General features: G+C 48.1%; 1 protein-coding gene across 5 annotated transcripts in view; it reads right to left on the reverse strand.

The window, feature by feature from the left end:
• S100PBP (S100P binding protein) overlaps positions 1 to 18,010 on the reverse strand; it is a 54,949-nt gene extending 36,939 nt beyond the window's left edge. For 2 of the 5 annotated variants that reach the window (XM_075908640.2, XM_075908639.2), the window contains exons 1-4: positions 17,913 to 18,008; positions 2,380 to 3,796; positions 1,957 to 2,051; positions 487 to 593 (exon numbers count right to left, since the gene is read on the reverse strand). In XM_075908640.2, coding sequence (XP_075764755.2) covers positions 487 to 593; positions 1,957 to 2,051; positions 2,380 to 3,636 — 1,459 coding nt within the window. In that variant the 5' untranslated portion in view covers positions 3,637 to 3,796; positions 17,913 to 18,008. Of the gene's footprint in view, positions 1 to 486; positions 594 to 1,956; positions 2,052 to 2,379; positions 3,797 to 11,711; positions 11,863 to 17,912 lie in introns of those variants that run through there. The other 3 variants (XM_075908641.2, XM_006117527.5, XM_075908642.2) reach the window with 3 other exon arrangements.
• Positions 18,011 to 18,013: the final 3 nt, after the last annotated feature.

An 18,013-nucleotide genomic window follows, 5' to 3' on the forward strand; every position in this document is an offset into this window, starting at 1 on the left:
TCAGTCCCCTGCTCGGTTCCCCTTCCCAGCAAGAGGCAGGGGGAGAGCCCAGATCCGGTGGGCATTTTGGTCTAGATTCCTGGAGGAATGATCACAGCTACAACGCCCCCACAGACACGGGCCCATGAGCACTCCTCCCATTTTGCACGTTACGACCGAAGTGCAAGTGCAAAGCCCTCGCTGCCCAAAGTGCCAGTGTTTCAGCGTGCCTGCGTTGTCCATGCCACCCGAGCACGTGCCTCAAACTCTCGGTCCATCTCAGCTACTGCAGTCAGAGAAACTGCTTAGTCCCACCGTAAGGCCGGTGACATATTGGACCCCTCGTTGCTGCAAGCGGAGCAGGCGACGTTATTCTTATTGCTGCCTAAAAACCACAAGATCTGAACCAGCTTTGCTGAACGCCAACAAACTAAACGTGGCCCTTGGGGTTTGCTCTGTGCCGTCCCCTCTGCCCAACACCCTGTCCCAGTCCTCACTGCCGGTTACCTGGTGCAGGATCCATGGAATTCTGTATATGGGCACGCACACATTGGATATAAATATGCTTCTTTTGTTCGAGTTCTACTTCGGAAATGCATAACCGGCGTTTTGGTCTAAAGAGAAAGAAAAAGAAAGTTAATTTGTCGGACGTGCCTGGGAAGTAAAGCTCCGTGTAACAAACAGCAGCAGGCTCTTCTGTGTGGCTGATTCAGACAAAAGTGCCTTTTTTTTCGGCACACATTAACCGTGAGGAGAGACGTGGCAAGCCACTCCTAGGAGCAGGACAGCCGACAAGTCCGTGCTCAGCCTGTGGGAGGAGCGGACACTTGTCCCCATTAGCCGTGACAATAACAGAGAGCACCACAAAGCCGGGTTGGAGCGGGACTGGGCGCAGAAGAAGATGGAGGGAAGGGCGTGGCAAATCTAGAGTATCAGATGCAACAGTCCATTGAGGAGTAAGAGTAGATCATGGTAGAATCTTTCCCTACCTCACACTGCCAGCTTGAAACACGAGGTGGGCGAGGGACTCTCTTTTATCGGACCAACTTCTGTTAAATAAAAGACATTGCTCCCCCATCCTGTCCCTAACATCCGGGAACAGGCCTGGCTACACCAGCGCTGTGCACGGCCTGCTCTGACAGCTATCACTGTTCCCTCTCATTCCTCAGTGGACTGTTGCTGCCATCTGCTGGAAGCCCAAGGGATAAAGGGGACCAGTGACCACGCAGGGTGTGGCTAGACTACAGGGTTTTTTCGAAAAAGTAGCCTGGCTCTCAGTGTTCTGTGCTGTTATTTGGCTCTAATTGAGCTCAGCAAGCAGTGGAAGTGCTGGTCATGCTGCTAGACAATACTGACCTCTTGTGGTCTGGCAAATTCTTTGGTTCAGCACCGGGTAGGTTCCCAGGGTGCCAGACTAGAGAGGTTCAAGCAGTACTCCAGGAAGATCCATGCTCGGAGGCAGATCTTCCAGGGTTCGATTTAACAGGTCTAGTAAGGACCAGCTAAATCAAACGCTGAGGGCGTCCTGTTGACTTGGTACTCCTTAGAATTGCAAGGACTAAGGGAAGTTGATTCTCCTGTCAACCTCCCAGAGTGGGCTCGGCCCTGAAATTCGGTTTATGCTATAACGACTCCAGCTCTGCAATTCTCGCAGCTGGACTTGCGTCTCTTAAGTCGAATTTCTGGCGTAGCATAGACCTAGCCTAAGAACATCTCCGACACAGGCTGTCAGATTCAGGAGTGGGAGGGGAGGTGATCCCACCTTTCACAAGTAACCCTTGGGACAACTACAGCAATCGTTCACATGGGAATACTGCCTCCCAGTGCAGTCTATAAATCCCCGCCTTTCTGTGCAATTCAGCAAGCGGAAGCGAGAAGCGTTATTAACCTCACAAGCAGCCAGGTCTCTAGGCCCCCAGCAAGTGCTCCACAGACCAGTGCGAGAACTGCGGAGCCAAGGAATGCCTAACATATTACCTTTCTTCCACCTGCGGCACGGGAATGACTTTGCCTAGCTTCTTCCCGCAGGCGGGCTCTTCTCCACGGTTCTGGTCTAAGACGACCGCGTTTTTCTGGAGAGAGGAGGAGAAAGAGGATGAGGTGGACAAAAGACACTCCTGTGTTCATTATTTGCCTGCAGAAAAACTCACTGACTGTGCAAGGCTGCAAAGCCACGGACACACCCGGATACTGCTACTGCCCACCGAGCGACGTTTAAATAAAATCACGTCTCACCCATCCACCCTCCTGCCCATTTGTTCTGCTTCGCCAGCTGATTGCTTTGTTGAAAGCCAAAAGGATTTCAATTTTAACCATTTTTAAAATTAAACATTTTCTTGTAAAAACCACCAAGGCCAAGCTGATTTATAACCGGAAAGAGACAGAGACGTGTGTGTTTACTTTAACAGTGTCTGATGATTCTTCAACAGAGGTGGACTCCTGGTTCAAATCTTTTGGGGAGCCAAAGGTCCCTGATGATCCATTGCCAGCTCCTCTGGAAGGGTCCCAATTTAAGACATCAGAGGTTTTCAGAGGCAGTTGCAACAGAGGTACTGGATTCTCCATTTCATCCTTACTGTGGCCACAGGCAGGGGCAGGAGAATACGAGGCAATTTTAAAGTGCGCATCAAAAGGAGATGGCTCTTTGATTTCTGATAGCAGCTTTTCCACGCTCTCCATGCCTGCATTGTGCGGCTCCTTAGAAGCCAGGCACTCAGGGTCCTCTTCAACATCCAAGCTATTTGAGCTGATTTCATCATAGCCTGCACTAAGTTTGCTTGCCCTTTGGAGCGGGTCGTGTCTTATTACTCGTGAAGCTTTTCCGCCGGTTTCCTCCAAGCCATCATCTCCTTCCAGCTGATCTACTGAGTCTGCATCAGTCGGGGAAAGATTGAGAAGCCCCTGAAGGTCACAGTCCAACCGGGTGCCAATGGCTTCACCGGCTTTCAAGCAGTCCCCGGCCAGGCCTCCTTCCCCCACAGAAGGGGCCGTTTGAGTCTCAAGAATTGGATGATATTCAGGATTAACAAAAGAGCCAGTTTGAGACAGAAACTCGTTACTTACAAACTCATCTATAGTTCTGAATGACGCCTTGGTGTCTTCAGAGTGGACTGATTCCTGTGTATAGTTGCTGCTCATTTCCTTCTCACTTGGGCTCCATACATCTTGAGTCACCAAGGCACTCTCTCCAGTAGAGTGCTGGTCCTCTAAGCTATCATCTGCTAACAATTCCTTACACTCTTCCTCCGTGTAATTGAAGGGAGAGTTCCCTTGTTCGTCATCCGAGGGCTCCAGCAGAGTGTCATCTGGCTCACTATCATCAAAACATCTGGTTCTATCCACAGAAAGGGCCACAGCGCTGTCTTCTGGAAGACTCACTCGGATGACAATGTTCTCCAACTGGGTATCATCCAGACAGGCAGAGGAGTCTAGAAAGCAGGGAGAATCTGAGGAGCACCGTGGTAGCTTTTTTGATGGGCACGGAGTGCTACAGTAATGACTCAGGTGGCACAGTTTCTTAGCAGGGGACTGCAGGGGCTGATCCTCCTCCAGGAAGCCTAAGTGCCGCTTAGCCCTGGGGGCTGTGTCATTAACAAGAGTCACTTTAAGATTATGAAGCACATCAAGCCCAAAGGAATGCGGAGAGCTGTCCTCCATGGTGCTTTGGGGCTCGGTACGTAAGTGACCTCACTGCTTCTGCTTTGGCCACTAAAAACCAGGCAGCACAAGTACCAGCGTTTACTGAGCCTCTAATCAACCCGGAACGTGCTTCACTCTTCCAGAAAATTCATCAGTCACAGGACTGGATCCCACTTACCTGCAAAGAGAAAGCAACGTAAGCAAAGTAAAGGAGGGTCTCTCCCCTGTTCCTGTCTCAGCTAACTTACTCCCTTCGCAGTCTCCTCTGGACAAAGATGTACACCTCCCCTGATTGGGCCAGGCCAGGGTGGGATTTTCATCTGGCCTAGAACAGCTTATCCTCTGACTGACCTGCTTTCGAAATGCCGGTCACTTTGCTATCTAGGGCACCTTGCAGTAGGGATGTAAAATTTCAGTTATTTGGGTCATCGAATAGTCAATGCCGTTTGCATCGACTATTCGATTAGTCCATAAGGGTGCTTCCGCCTTTGAAGTGTAGCAAGGGGCTGTTGCTACACTTCAAAGACGAAAGCTGTCAGGAACACGGGGCCAGTGGGGAACTCGTCAGTCCCCCGCCGGCCCCGTGTTTCCTGCGGTGTTTCAAAGTGGCAGCGCTGCATGGAGCCTGAGTCATCGGTGGAGCCCCCAGCTGACCCCGGGCTCCATGCGGCCCTGCTGCTTTGAAATACCCTGAAGAACTCCCTCCTCTTCCCCCTTCCCTTACTGCCTCTTTCTGACAGGGACAGCAAGGGGGGTGACTAGTCGACTAGCCTGTTAAGCAAATGCTTATCAGATGGTTATCAGATAGTCGACTCATCGTTCGCATCCCTATCCTGCAGGCTAACTTTTAAAGGGCAAGAAGCATTGCACCTAGTGTCTCTTCAGTGCAGTCCTTCTCAGTGTAGCAACAAGGGAAGTGTCTCTCAACTTTCACCCCGGAGCAAGTAACCCAATGTCCAAAGGCATTCGATCTTCAGAGCCTTCTCTTCGCACTATTGTGACTTAAATGATGATGTAGTGGGATTGGTCCTGCTTTGGGCAGGGGGCTGGACATGATGACCTCCTGAGGTCTCTTCCAGCTCTATGATTCTAAATAAATATTATTAAATGTTATAACAGGGAGAGTTTGCTCAAGCTATTCAAATATCAGCTAGAGAATTACAGCCAGTAAACTAGTTATCTACTCTGTTGCTGGGTCTAGCTTCTATGCTAGGGTACTCCACATGCAGGATATGGGATCCATGCCATTCCCTCTATGGGAAAAGAAGAGCCTCGAAGAGGGCAAACTCATGCACACCCCAGTAGCTACACTGGAGTTAGCCACACTGGAGTTCTCACACATTCCCAACATGGACTATATCTTAAGGCTTTGGCTTAGAACAAGGCCTTAAATGGGCAGCAGTAGCTTGCGTGTTGGAACACTCTGTGCAAGCCCCCACCAAAGCTCCATATCGGGACCTTAGTCTGTTCTCAGATTCAGCCTAGGTGTGCAGTTCTCTCTCCGAGTACTTCCCCTGTTGGGAGAAAAACGAGTTCACATCCACCGATGTGATTAAATACGCTTTGCTGTTAAAGTACATCCGCCACCTGGCTCCCAAAGTCATGCCTTCAGGATGTTTAATCTCAGTTAAAAAGGTTGAAGCTCATTCCAAATCCAACCCGTATGCCCTTGAAAACGAGAAAGCTGATAGATTAGCTTGTGAAGGGGCCTGTTCAGGAGAGCCCTGGGAAGAGAAAACCTTAAAAACCCTCATTGCTACTCTTGGTCCCAAATGTCCTGTTGCAGCCGTCAAGACTGATGTGCCTGATCTCAAAGAGTTGCAGGCCCTAGATAAAAAAACCATGGAAATAATTCAAGAACTTTCAAAGACAGATGGGGAATGGCCGCCCAAATCAAATCCTCGCTACGGGAGATACAGACAGCAATTACAGGGAGTGGACAACGTCCTCTTGTATAAGGGGGTTCCTTTCCCTGTATCATAGAACACTAGAACTGGAAGGGACCTCAAGAGATCATCGAGTCCAGTCCCCTGCCCTCACGGCAGGACCCAGTACTGTCTACCATCCCTGACAGGTGTGTCTCTAACCTGCTCCTGAGTATCTCCAGAGATGGAGATTCCACAACCTCCCTAGGCAATTGATTCCAGTGTTTCATCACTCTGACAGGTAGGAAGTTTTTCGTAATGTCCAACCTCAACCTCCCTTGCTACAATTTAATTCCATTGCTTCTTGACCTATCATCAGAGGCCAAGGAGAACAATTTTTCTCTCTTCCTTGTGACACCCTTTTAGATACCTGAAAACTGCTATCATATACAGGTGGTCCCTACTCCTTTGAGAAGGGAAATGATCCACATGGTTCATGATACTCCCACAGGAAGACACCAGGGAGTAGGGAAAACCATCCAATGTCTCCAGAATGTGGATGGGTGGCCACTTCTGGGATTAGATATGCAGCTGTAGTACCGACACACCTGCTTAACCTGTGCTCAGGTTACCCCGAATGCAGTCAAACAGAGCGCACCATTACAATCCCAAGTGTACGAGGATCCAGCGGAGGAGGGAAAGGGGAGGTTTGGCAGATTGATTTCATAGGCCCTCTACCGTGCACCCCAAACGGGAACCAGTATCTTGTGGTTCCCTTTTCCAAATGGCTAGAGGCTTTTCCTCTGAAAACCAACAGCCAAGGTGGTGGTAGAATGTCTTCTCTCGCCAGGGGATGCCTGCGAAAATGGAGTCAGACCAGGGATCGCAGAGCAGAGCAGTTTTTCCAACTGTCTTAAATTGATGGGAGTCCTGCAGAGACTACACTTCCCATCCCGACCACAGTCATCTGGGATGGGGGAGCGAACCAATCGACCCTTAAAGGTGATGCTGAGGAAACTGGTTGATGTCAATGGGCGCAAATGGGATTCCCTTATGCCTACGATCTCATGGCCCTCAGAGCAACTCCCGCTGCGTCTACTGACATAACACCCTTCTGAGGTGACGACAGGATGAAGCATGAGGTTACCTGTACATAGGGATCTCATAGGCATTCTTGCATCACCTATGGCCAAGGCCAAAACAGATTTCCACACCCTAAGGCTTTGGAGAGGGCACACATTTGATTGGAGCATTAAACCAGGACATGAAAAATCACTTCACGCCTTTGTGGACAAGTTTCTAAAATGGGTAAAAAGGGAACTTGTGGCTTAATTACCAAGAAATACCACAAGTCGCTCACTGCCCCTGCTTGGTAAAGCAGGATGTTCAGTCTGGCAGGTCATGGTATTTTGGGACTTCATGAGAGAATGATTCATTCTGTGTCAACACACTGGTCTTTTGTGGTTTGACCTCTGGCCTAGCTGGAAATTTCCACACACTATTATCTAACTATAATTCCTTTTAAAAAATCACACATATTAACTCTGACTTAGAACCAATCCATACTACTGCTAAAGCCAACTTCTAAACAGGATAAGATTCCTGGAGGTCCTTGCATTATTGCTAGAATAGGACAAAACAGCGAAAGGTTTAAGAGAGTATAGAGGCTTGCAGGCTACAAAGGAGACGCAGATGCTCACACAGACAAACGTACCCTTAAACACTTTCACTGAGATAAGTGAACTAGTAATCAAATGGTAAAATAATCAGAGTTACAAAGGCAAGAATATTGTTCTAGAGGTGCATGCGATATTATGCACTAACAAGTTTTTGATTAATATCCTCACATCCTTCCTGGATAACCAGGTGGTAAGAGGCAAAGGACCAGCCTCGCCGCTAGCACGCCAAGATAGTTTAGGTCCAGCTTCCTCAATTCTTGAGGGGAAGGCGCAGCGCTCAGGAGAGGCTAAAGAACGAAAGAGGCTAACTAGAGTTTTACTTAACTGACTTAAAACTTGCAATTAGGAACTAACAGATTAATAAACAAAAGGATAATAAACCAAGAATAAAGAGCCTTCTTTGGCATGATGGGTCACCTCTTCTATAAAGCCTGAACACTTAAGCCCTCCTATGTCCAAACTTACTTTCCTAACCCACAAAACGTTAGGGCACACTTACATACAAACACACCAGCCTATAGAGTAGACATGAGGTCAGATCAAGTTCTTTGTGATGTGTCTACGATCAAGGTCACAACCATATGTGGAACTTATGGTTTAGCTCATGACCACTTATCTAGGTGAAAGGTCCCAAGCATACGCATGCTAACTTTGCCTTAGCTCGACAGTCAGGATGTGGCCTGTGGTTCCCTCACATTACAACCAAAACACTCTATTATAAATCTACTAGAGGATTTACTAGGTGTTCCTCGGGTCCTTAACTCAATTAAGCCAGGTGAGACGTGCCTCTCCATGGCTGCTGCAGCTCCAGCAGGCACATCTCCCTAGGCTGGGACAGGTCCAGGTTTGTCTGCTCCTTGTGCTCCACAGCCAGAGGGAGGAAGGCAGCAAACTGGGCACTTTCCCCTCGCTCCCTGACAAAGGGAAACACCCAGCAATGTTCCCGTACGAATGGGAACTTCAGCCCCTTCCCCCTCCCCCCCTAAAAGAGGCACCCCTAGCCAGTCCCTTCTACCTGCCTTGTGATTCTGTCTCTTTTCTGCATGGTTTGATGAGAAGCCTCAATCCCATTCCAGGCACATCCCATTGTGCTGGCATGAGCAAACCCTTACTTTGCTGTAAGACATGAGAAGAGGACGCTGCCTACCAAATTTGGTGGTCCTAGCTCTTACTGCTTAGGACAAGTTCTTGAATAGACAGACAGACTCACTCTCTCAAATATATAGTAGATAAACCTAATAGAATACAACAAATAATCAAACCCATAAGAAAATAAGAAACCCATAAGAAAAGAGATATAGACACGCAAGCAGGCTAGCCTTATAGGCTACAATAAGGATAGAACTGAAGGATCAAATGACGCACAAAACCACTGATTCCAGATACTAGTTTGTCCTATAACAGGGCCTGAGTATCACAAATATTCATGCTAATGCTCAAACTTCCATGACTAAGACTTATGTTCTCCCCCTCATAATACTGGGCTGTCCTCCTGCCAGAGGTTAGCACATTAATACGTATTAACGCCATTGTGCTCACTACCATACCCATCCCTTCTTGCTCAAGCAGATTGGTGATTATCAATTCCATGTACCTTAGGTTGCCATTCACTGTTCGGTTTCAGTTGCTGCCATGGAGCAAGCTATTCCTATTTCCCCAAAAATCTAAGGGGAATCATCAGGCCATTAACTCTGCCAAAGGTCACAGACTTACTATACTTACATTAATTTGTTTAAGCTAATGTCTTACAGCAGCAGTTCTCAATCAGAGCTTCCTCTGGTGGTAGGTAGAGGTCTTCCAACGGGTACATTAACTCATACAGATATTTGTACAGTAGTTCCTCATTTAACACGTGCCCGCTTAACACGTTTTCACAATAGCGCGATTTTTTTTTTTAGGGAACTTTTTTTAATTACACGACCGTCCCTGGAATAACACGATGTCCTCAGCTGGCCCAGTGCCGGTGGCTGCACGGGACTTCCCCCAGCGCCCTGCAAAGCAGCGGAAGATTTGCCGCTCACCGTGCTGTTCCCCACTGACTCCCCCTTGCCGGACACCTTGACCCCTCTCCTCCGCCCCTGCTTTCAGGCCGACGGCTGGGTTTCCCCAGCCGGCACGTCACCAGCAGCTGTGCGGGGCTTCCCCTGCCTCCCTGCAAAGCGGCAGAGGGTTTGCCGCTCGCCACGCCGTTCCCCAGCAACCCCCCTCTCGCCGGACGCAGTGCGGGTCCTGGCAGACCCGTCACATACTCCCAACCCAATTCCCCTCCCCTTCTCTTCCCTAGAACCAAACACCTCCCTTCCCTGCTGTAACCCAGTCCCCTTTTTCCCCCAACCTTATGTCCCGGTCCCAACAGACACCACCACTTGAAATGCAACCCCCACCTTTTCCATTATTTTAATGGGAAAATTGACCCCGCATAACACGTTTTCACTTACCACGATCATTTTCTGAAACATCTCTATAATGTTAAATGAGGAAATACTGTATAGTTTTACAAAAGGCTACCAAAAAAAGCACTAGCAAAGCCCATACACACTAACATTTCAGACCAATAATGAGGCGTTTATACTGACACATATATTGTACTTATGTTTCAGTGTACAGTATTTATATTCCAGTTTATGTATGTTATAGTTGTATGGTAGAAATGAGAAAGTTAACAACTTTCAATAACAGTGAACTGTGACACTTCTCTATTTGTATGTCTGATTGTGTAAGTTTTTAAGTGAGGTCAAGTTAAGGACACACAAGACAAATCAGATTCCTGAAAGGGGTGCAGTTACCTGGAAAAGTTGAGAGCTACTATCCTACAGAACACAGATCTGTAGGTTCTGTAGTTATATTAATTTAGGCAAGCCAGCCTAAATGGGCTACAACAACAAAATACAGCCGGTCCCCGACGTACGAACAAGCTACATACCAAACAGTAGTTCGTAACTCAACCTGTTCGTAAATCGGATTACATTCACTTACGTACGGCCGTGCTGTTTGTAAGTGCGAATTTCTTTCCTAACTCGGGTACCAGCTGTATAGGAGGCTGGTCGTAAATACGAACGGTTGTAAGTCAATGTGTTCGTAACTCAGGGACCGGCTGTAATGCCATTCTCTTCCTATGTCTGCCATGCAGATGGCTAGCCCCTTTCTATAGCTACTCCACCAGAATCTATCCCAAATACATACACTTATTAAAACAGAAGAGTAGATAGAAACTAGGGATGTGAATGGTTAACAGGTTAACTGGGAAGCACCACCTCACCAAGTGATGCTTAGTAGTTATCGTTAACCCGCAGGGTCTTGAGCGATCTCCTTGCCTGTCCCTGTTTTATCGGTTAACTACTTTAATGGGATTTTATATCCCTTTTAGAAACATACTTCATACAGGCCCCATTAGCCAAAATACCCTGCAAACAAAGTTGTAGTAGTTTCCTGTACATCTCTTGATTTTCTTAAACTCTTACTCTGTAAAACGTATCTTAGTCTGGGAACCAGGATTAATCTGACTTTCTTCAATCAGGGAGTCTCAACAATGGGAGAGATTATCTGTCTCCTTTGACCAACTGGGTTAAAGAAACGCCTTTTGTCCATACTCTCCACACTTTCTAGTGGTTTGCCTGCTTGCTGGGTCTAATGAGGAGAGGTCTGTTAGGGAGCTACACTGTCTACAGAAGAAAGTGAGGCAGCCCTGCTGCGTAGAAAACCTTCTGCCATCCCAATCTGAGGCTCTTCCAGAAGGACAGTCCAAACACAGGAAAGAAAGGGCAGACAGAAGGAAGCAGCAATACATAAAGAAAAAGCGGAAGATACTAGGGATGTCAATGTGTAGTCGACGATACGATTAATCTGATAAGCCTAGATGTATCAATTAATCTTGTCAACTACTTGTATTACCCCCTTCCCGGCTGCCTCTAAATCAGAGGCAGCAAGGTGGGGAGCAGACTTCAAAGCTGGTTCCCCCAACACTGGCTCCCTGGTGCTGCCTCCCTCACCCTGCCCCGCTGCTTCTATCAGAGGCAACAACGGGCAGGAGGGGGAGCACAGGAGGCTGCCACAAAGCAGCCTCTGTCTGCGGGGGGTGGGGGGGGGGAAGAGGGGAGAGCTTGGAACCCCCACAAACAGGGGCTGCTACAATCCCATGCTGCTACCTCTGCATCAGAGGCAGCAGCGCAGGCAGCCGGTCCCTGAGGGGAGGTTTTTAAACCGGCTCCCCTCGCGGACCAATGCCCCTTGCCTCCCCAAGCTGCTACCTCTCTGATCGAGAGGCAGAAGAATGGGGTAACATAGTTGTGTAACTACTAAGATTTCATGTGGTTACCCAACTATTTAATTACCTGATATCCAACACCCCTAGAAGGTACCTGATATGGTACAGGGTACCCACCAGTCAGAATTTGCACCATTTTTTGCACACATATCTTAACAGAAGAAAAAGAGCAAATGAAAAGAAACTAAAAATGAGACTGAAACCCGTAGATTATCGCTCTGTGGTGGGCTACTCTATTAGACCAATAAACAGCAGTTTCTTTAACTGCCACCTCTGACGACTCACCTTTCCCTCGGAAAGCCAACCTGGGCTCTGTGCTTCCTGCATCACACCTCAAAAGATTGTGTAATCAGAATTGAAGTCACAATGCTACTGCTGATGCGCGAGCCAGAACAGAATCTAGCTCCTGGTCCCAGAGCTGGGCTGGCTCTGCAGGACTAGCTAAAGCAAAACATAAACATGTTCATTAGTAAAGCAGACCCAACTGACTACCCACAGAGAGTACACCCACTGAGTTAAGAAGAGTCCATCTTCAGAGTAGAAGCATGAGTTACGTCGTAGGAGATACCTTCCATTGGGCAAAGTTTAAAAAAAAAAAAGTTACAAGTCTCCATCTCTCTAGGTCCTAGTAAAGCAAGAAAAAGGTTGGAGGAGACATTGGCCGGATGTTACCTGTTAGTAAACTTGGAGAACAATAAACTGTCCGAATATTAATTACCAATGTGGACTGGAATGGCACAGCTTAGCAGCTATATAAAGTGAAATCCAACTCCTTTACTTCAAAGCTATATGCAGCTCCAATGACCTTCAACTCCCTAGCCTAGACTTCAGTTCTGTTCATATCTTTTTACTAGACTATTTCTTCTCCCCCACACGCCATCCCAAGCTCTTGCCCTGACTCCCGCACCCCCCACGCCCCGAGCCCTGAAGGACGCAAGCAACAGCGTGTAAATCTTCTGGTAGCTTTATAATCAGGTCATCTCACAGCAACCAACCTTTTGGTGCTGATTGGAGCTCTCCCAAATTAGCAAGACTATGCCTTTTCCAACCCATTAAAATACTAATTAACATTAAATCTATCTATTACCATATTCACATTCTGCCACCTCTTTGTTGGCTGTTTACATTACACATTAAATTAACATCTGCACAATTCCCTTCCCGTGCTCTCAGTACAGATAGCATTTTAACAAAACATTCCCAACGCTCAAAAACACTCATTAAAAACCTCTGCTGAAACCAGTCACAACCCTAGGTCATGTCCTCTCCAACTTTGATTTTTCCATTACTGTCTCCAACCTACTGCTAAATTTTACTCGCTCCAACAAACTCAGTTTTTCCCTCCTCCTCCATACTTTGCCTAATTTTGACTTATTTTTCCACTTGGCACGTTTGGGACATGCTGTCTCCCTTTTTAGTTTTCCTTTCATCTGAACAGCTTCTGTTTCATCGTTAACTCACGTTTGTTCAGCCTCCCCCTGCCTTCGTCCAATTAAAAACTTGGCTTTCCTCCTCTCCTGCTGCCAGCGCTCTCATTTCTAAAGGCAGCCTCAAGGTTGAAATACCACAGCCATGTTTATTTTCCATTTCGAGAGCACACTCAAAGGAACGCGTGACGTCTCTTTTACGATGCCCAGGCCATTTCTTACGAGGAAATTCACCAAAAACCAAAACCTTCTCCACGTAACTGGTTTCCACTCACATCCAGTGCTCGGATTAGGGATGTAAGCAACTAGTCGACTACCTATCGGGGAGCCAAGTAGGCTGAAGCCGCCCCCGACACCCACCACAGACGGGCTGGAGCAGCCCCCCGCCCCTCCACTGTGGATGCGTGATGCTCCAGCCAGTTTGAAGCGCTTCTGCCCACAGTGCACCAGGCTGGGTCCATGGTGGGATCTGCAGAGCCGGAACAGCTCCCTGCTCATGGGGGTCTGCGTCAGCCCCTGCAGGTTAAGGGTAACACAGTAAGCATTATCAAGTTAGGGTGATGCTTACTGGTTACCCATTTACATCCCTAGTCATAACTCAAACCTTTTACACCCCTGTTCCTCCCAGATCCTGCACTCCCTCTTGCACCCTACTGCTGACCTGAATTCATGGGCTAGGGCAGGGGTGGGCAATAATTTTTGACGGGAGAGCCCCTCCAAGATTTTGGAAAGTGGTCGAGGGCCGCACTGTTCCAGGATATTAATGGAGGAGGGGAGGGGTCTGGGATGGAGGTTGGGTGCAGAAGGGAGCTTGGGATAAGGGATTGGGCTGCAGGAGGGAGAACAGGGCCTGGGAGGGAATTTGGGTGAAAGAGGCGCTTGTGACCTAAGGCAGGGGAGTGGGATGCAGGATTTTGGGATGTGACCTAAACTAGGAAGGGCTTGTGTTCTGGGGTAGGGGATTGGGGTGCCAGATCTGGGAGGGGATATGGGTGCAGGAGGGAGCAGAAGGTTTGGGTATGTGTGGGGGGGACAGAGGGTTGGGGGAGGGAGAAGCTGGGGTGCCAGAGGCAGACTCTGGGTGAAGGTGGCTTTGCTCGGGTGGAGGGGAAGGAGGAGGGGGGACGAGGAGGGAGGGAGGCCTCCTATACTGCCCCTGTTCCCAGCAAAAATTCTTGGCTCCTATTAGCCGGAAACTGAGAGATTGGCCAATGGCAGCTAGGAGTTTTTGCTGGGGGTGGGAACAGCATGAGAAGTCTCCCTCCTCCCTCCCCAACCCTCCGGAGCCGAGGGCAACTGGCTTTCTAAAACGTGAACTGATCCCTGCCTAAGGGTTCCAGTGAGGGGGCCGTGGGCTGTATCTGGTGGCTTGGCAGGCCGGATTCGGCCCGCTGGCAGCCTCTTGCCCACCCCTGGGCTAGGGGTTATGACTCACCACTGGCCGCATCGGACGGACATGAAGGTATTTAGGTTCTTATCCCAATTCAGGCCATTGAGTGAGAGAGAACCCAGAAAGTTCTCTCTCAGAAAAGGGTTCTCGGGATGTGTGGCGAGCGCACTTAAACTGAGGACAAAGCCAGCTCGTTAAAATCCTTATTAGAACAAATGAAAGAATAACAGATCTTGCAACCCTATGGCTCCTAATAACATACTACAGTTCTAGGATTCCCACAGATAACATTTTGAAGATAAAGAACTTCTTACCCTAGCATACTTACCCCCTTCCCTGAAGGCCTGGTGTTAAGAGACGGAGGACCAGCCTCACCCCTGACATGCCGGATGAATTTGAAGGTACAAACAGGTAGTGTTTGAGTGGCTAAGCTGTATTTGTAAAACTGAGCTAATACCAGCTGAACCTCTCTAGTCCGGCTCTCTCTGGTCCGGCAACATCTGCTGTCATCTTTTCTGAAATGCGGCACCCAGAAATGGACACAATAAGATGGGGAGAGGCCAAATCAGAGCAGAGCAGAAGACTTACTTTTTGTGTCTTGCTCATGTCACTCCTGGTTAATGCAGCCCAGAATCAGTTTTGCTTTTTTTTGCAAGTGTCACTCTGTTGACTCATACTTAGCTTGCGGTCCACTCTGACCCCTAGAGTCCTTCCTGCAGTACTCCTTCCTAGACAGTCACTGCCCATTCTGTATGCGTGCAGTTGATTGTTCCTCTCTACACGTCTAGACTACATTTTACTTTTGAAAGAAGATACGCACATTCAGCAGCAATTTGCGTATCTTCTTCCGATCGCTTTTTCGAAAGAGGTTTTTTCCGAAGAAGCAAGCAGTCTAGACACGGTTCTTTTTTTTAAAAAAAGAACCCTTTTTTCGAAAGAACCTTCTTCTTCAAAAATTGAGGTTTACAGGTTCTTTCGAAAAAGCCATCGGAAGATGATATGCAAATTGCCGCCGAATTCACATATCTTCTTTCGAAAGTAAAACGTAGTCGAGACATGCCCTAGGTAAGTATTTTGCATTTGTCCTTATTTACTTCAGACCATTTCTCTAGTTTGTACAGATCGTTTTGAATTATATCCTGTTCTCCTCCCAGCTTGGTATCATCTGCAAACTTTATAAACATACCCTCTTTGCCATTAGCTAAATTGTTGATGAAGATATTGAACAGAACCTGTCCCAGAACTGATCCCTGGAGAACCCCAGTTATTATGTGCTTCCAGCATGATTGTGAATCACAACTATTCTCTGGGAACAGTTATCCAACAAGTTACGTACCCACCTTATAGCCCAGAGGAGCCACTATATTTTCCTACTTTCTTAATGAGGTCACGCGAGACAGTTATCAAATACCTGAAGTCTAGATATACCATGCCTATCACTTGCTCCTTATCCACACCCTCCTTATCCTGTCAAAGAAAGTTATCAAGCGGATTTGACAAGCTTTGTTCTCTACAAATCCATGTGATTACTATCGCCTTAGATGTTTGCAAATGGGTTCCTTAATTATATGCTTCCATTATTTTTCCTGGTACAGAAGTTAAGCTGATTATTCCGTAATTCCTGGATTGCCCCTATTCCCTTTATTATACAGGGACACTACATTTGCCCTTTTCCAGTCTTCTGGAATCTTTTCCATATTCCAAGACTTTTCAAAGGGCATGTCTACACTTGCACCCTCTTTTGAGAGAGGGATGCAAATGCAGCTGAGCGAAACTGCAAATGAAGTGTGGATTTAAATTTCCTGCACCTCATTTGCATAATCGTGGACCACCACTATTTCGAAATACCCTATTTTGAAATAACAAACACTGTGTAGACACAGTTATTACAGGAGAAAACCCTTCTTCTGAAATAACTGGTAAACCTCGTTGTATGAGGAATAAGGGTTATTTCGGAAGAAGGGTTTTCTCCCGAAATAACAGCATCTACAGAGCGTTTGGTATTTCGAAATAGGGTTTTTCGAAATAGCGGTGGCCCGCGATTATGCAAATGAGGCATGGGAAATTCAAATCTGCGCTTATTTGCAATTTCTCTCAGCTGCATTTGCATCCCTCTCTCGAAAGAGGGCGCAAGTGTAGCAGAGACAATAGATAATGGCTCAGATATCTCCTAGGTCAGCTCCTTGAGTGCTCTAGAATCCCTGGTGTCTTGAAGACATCTAATTTGGCTAAGTAATTTTTAACTTTTTCTTTTCTTATTTTAGCTTCTCAACCTGCCCCATTTTCACTGGCATTGACTATGGTAGGCATCCAAACCGAAACACCTCTGCCATTTCCACATTTTCTGGTACGCTTTTTCCCTCTTATGGGCCTATCCTGTCCTTGGCCTTCCTCTTGCTTCTATGTATTTGTAACGTCTGAACTTGTTCTGTGCCTTGGCTTTTCTAATTCTGCTCCTGTAATTTTTTGTTATTTGTTTATATTCATCCTTTGTAATTTGACTTAGTTTCCACTTTTTGTAGGACAACTTTTTGATTTTTAGATCAGTCAGGATCTCCTCGTTACATCAGGGTGGCCTCCTCCTAGACTTCCTAGCTTTCCTGTGCAGTGGAGTACAGGTTGAACCTCTCTAATCCGGCATTCTCTGGTCTGGCAACATCCGTGGTCCGGCATGATTTTCATTTGCTAGATGTCCACTTATCATGGGTGTGGCCAAATTTCCCGTGGTCCTGTAAAGTGGTGGTGGGAAATCTTTTTTGGGTCAGGAGGGTGGGGGGGCAGTACCAGTGTGTGCGCCCCAATGCTGGGGGGGGGGAGAAGCCCTGAACCTCAGGGGCCGGATCCAGGCAAGCCGGGAACTACATCTGGTCCCTAGGCCTTAGGCTCCCCATCCCTGCTGTAAAGTTTGTTTACAATCCTAGCTCAATGTTCTGTGCTGTTATTTAGCTCTAATTTACTCCTACATGCCTTCTAAAAGCCCTACAACCTGTGGAAGTGTTGGTGATGCTGCTAGACAATATTGACCTCCCCGGTCCGGCAAATTCTCTGGCTCGGCATCGGTCAGGTCCCGAGGGTGCTGGACTAGAGAGCTTCAATCTTGTGCCCTTAATAACGCCTCTTTAAAAAAAAGCCTGCCAACCATCTTCAACTGTTTCCCCTCTGACTTGCTCCCAATGGCACCGTCCCCCCCAACTCCCTGACCGGGCGAGGGGCAGCCTTCTTGAAATCCCTTCTCTCTCCTTTCGCCATCACTTTCGCCTTCCGCTTTCAGATTGGTTCCTCCGGAGTGGACAAAAAAAAAAAATCAAAGCTATAACAGCCGCCCCTCCTCCCGGGGAGCTTTCTGGAGCAAGATCTCTCGTTATCCCAATTAACCGATATGCAGATTAGTCCCTAAGCATCCACTGTGGTGCTTCGGTTCACCCCCCTGCCCAGTGCATCTCAGCAGGAGACAGGCCCCCCCCTCACAGTGCACGTGGGGGGAGGGGCAGCAGGGGTCACAGCCCTGCCCCATCACAACCCACGGGGGGGAGGGGCGTTTGGGTGGCCCCCGTCCCCTCACAGCCCACCTGGTGGGGGAGGGGCAGCTCTGCCCACTTCGGGGTGGGGGGGGTCAGAACCCCCCCCCCCGTCTCGCTCTCTGGGGGGGGGGCGGAGTCACTCACTTACCCGCCGCCATTTCGGACGCGACCCCGGGGACCGCTCGACGGCGTGTGAACGGGGAGGGGGAGCGGGGGGGGGGGTGAGAGCGCGTAATAAGCCCCGCCCCC

This window comes from Pelodiscus sinensis, chromosome 26 (assembly GCF_052426305.1).
Source record: "Pelodiscus sinensis isolate ZL-2025 chromosome 26, ASM5242630v1, whole genome shotgun sequence".
Classification (NCBI taxonomy): domain Eukaryota; kingdom Metazoa; phylum Chordata; order Testudines; family Trionychidae; genus Pelodiscus; species Pelodiscus sinensis.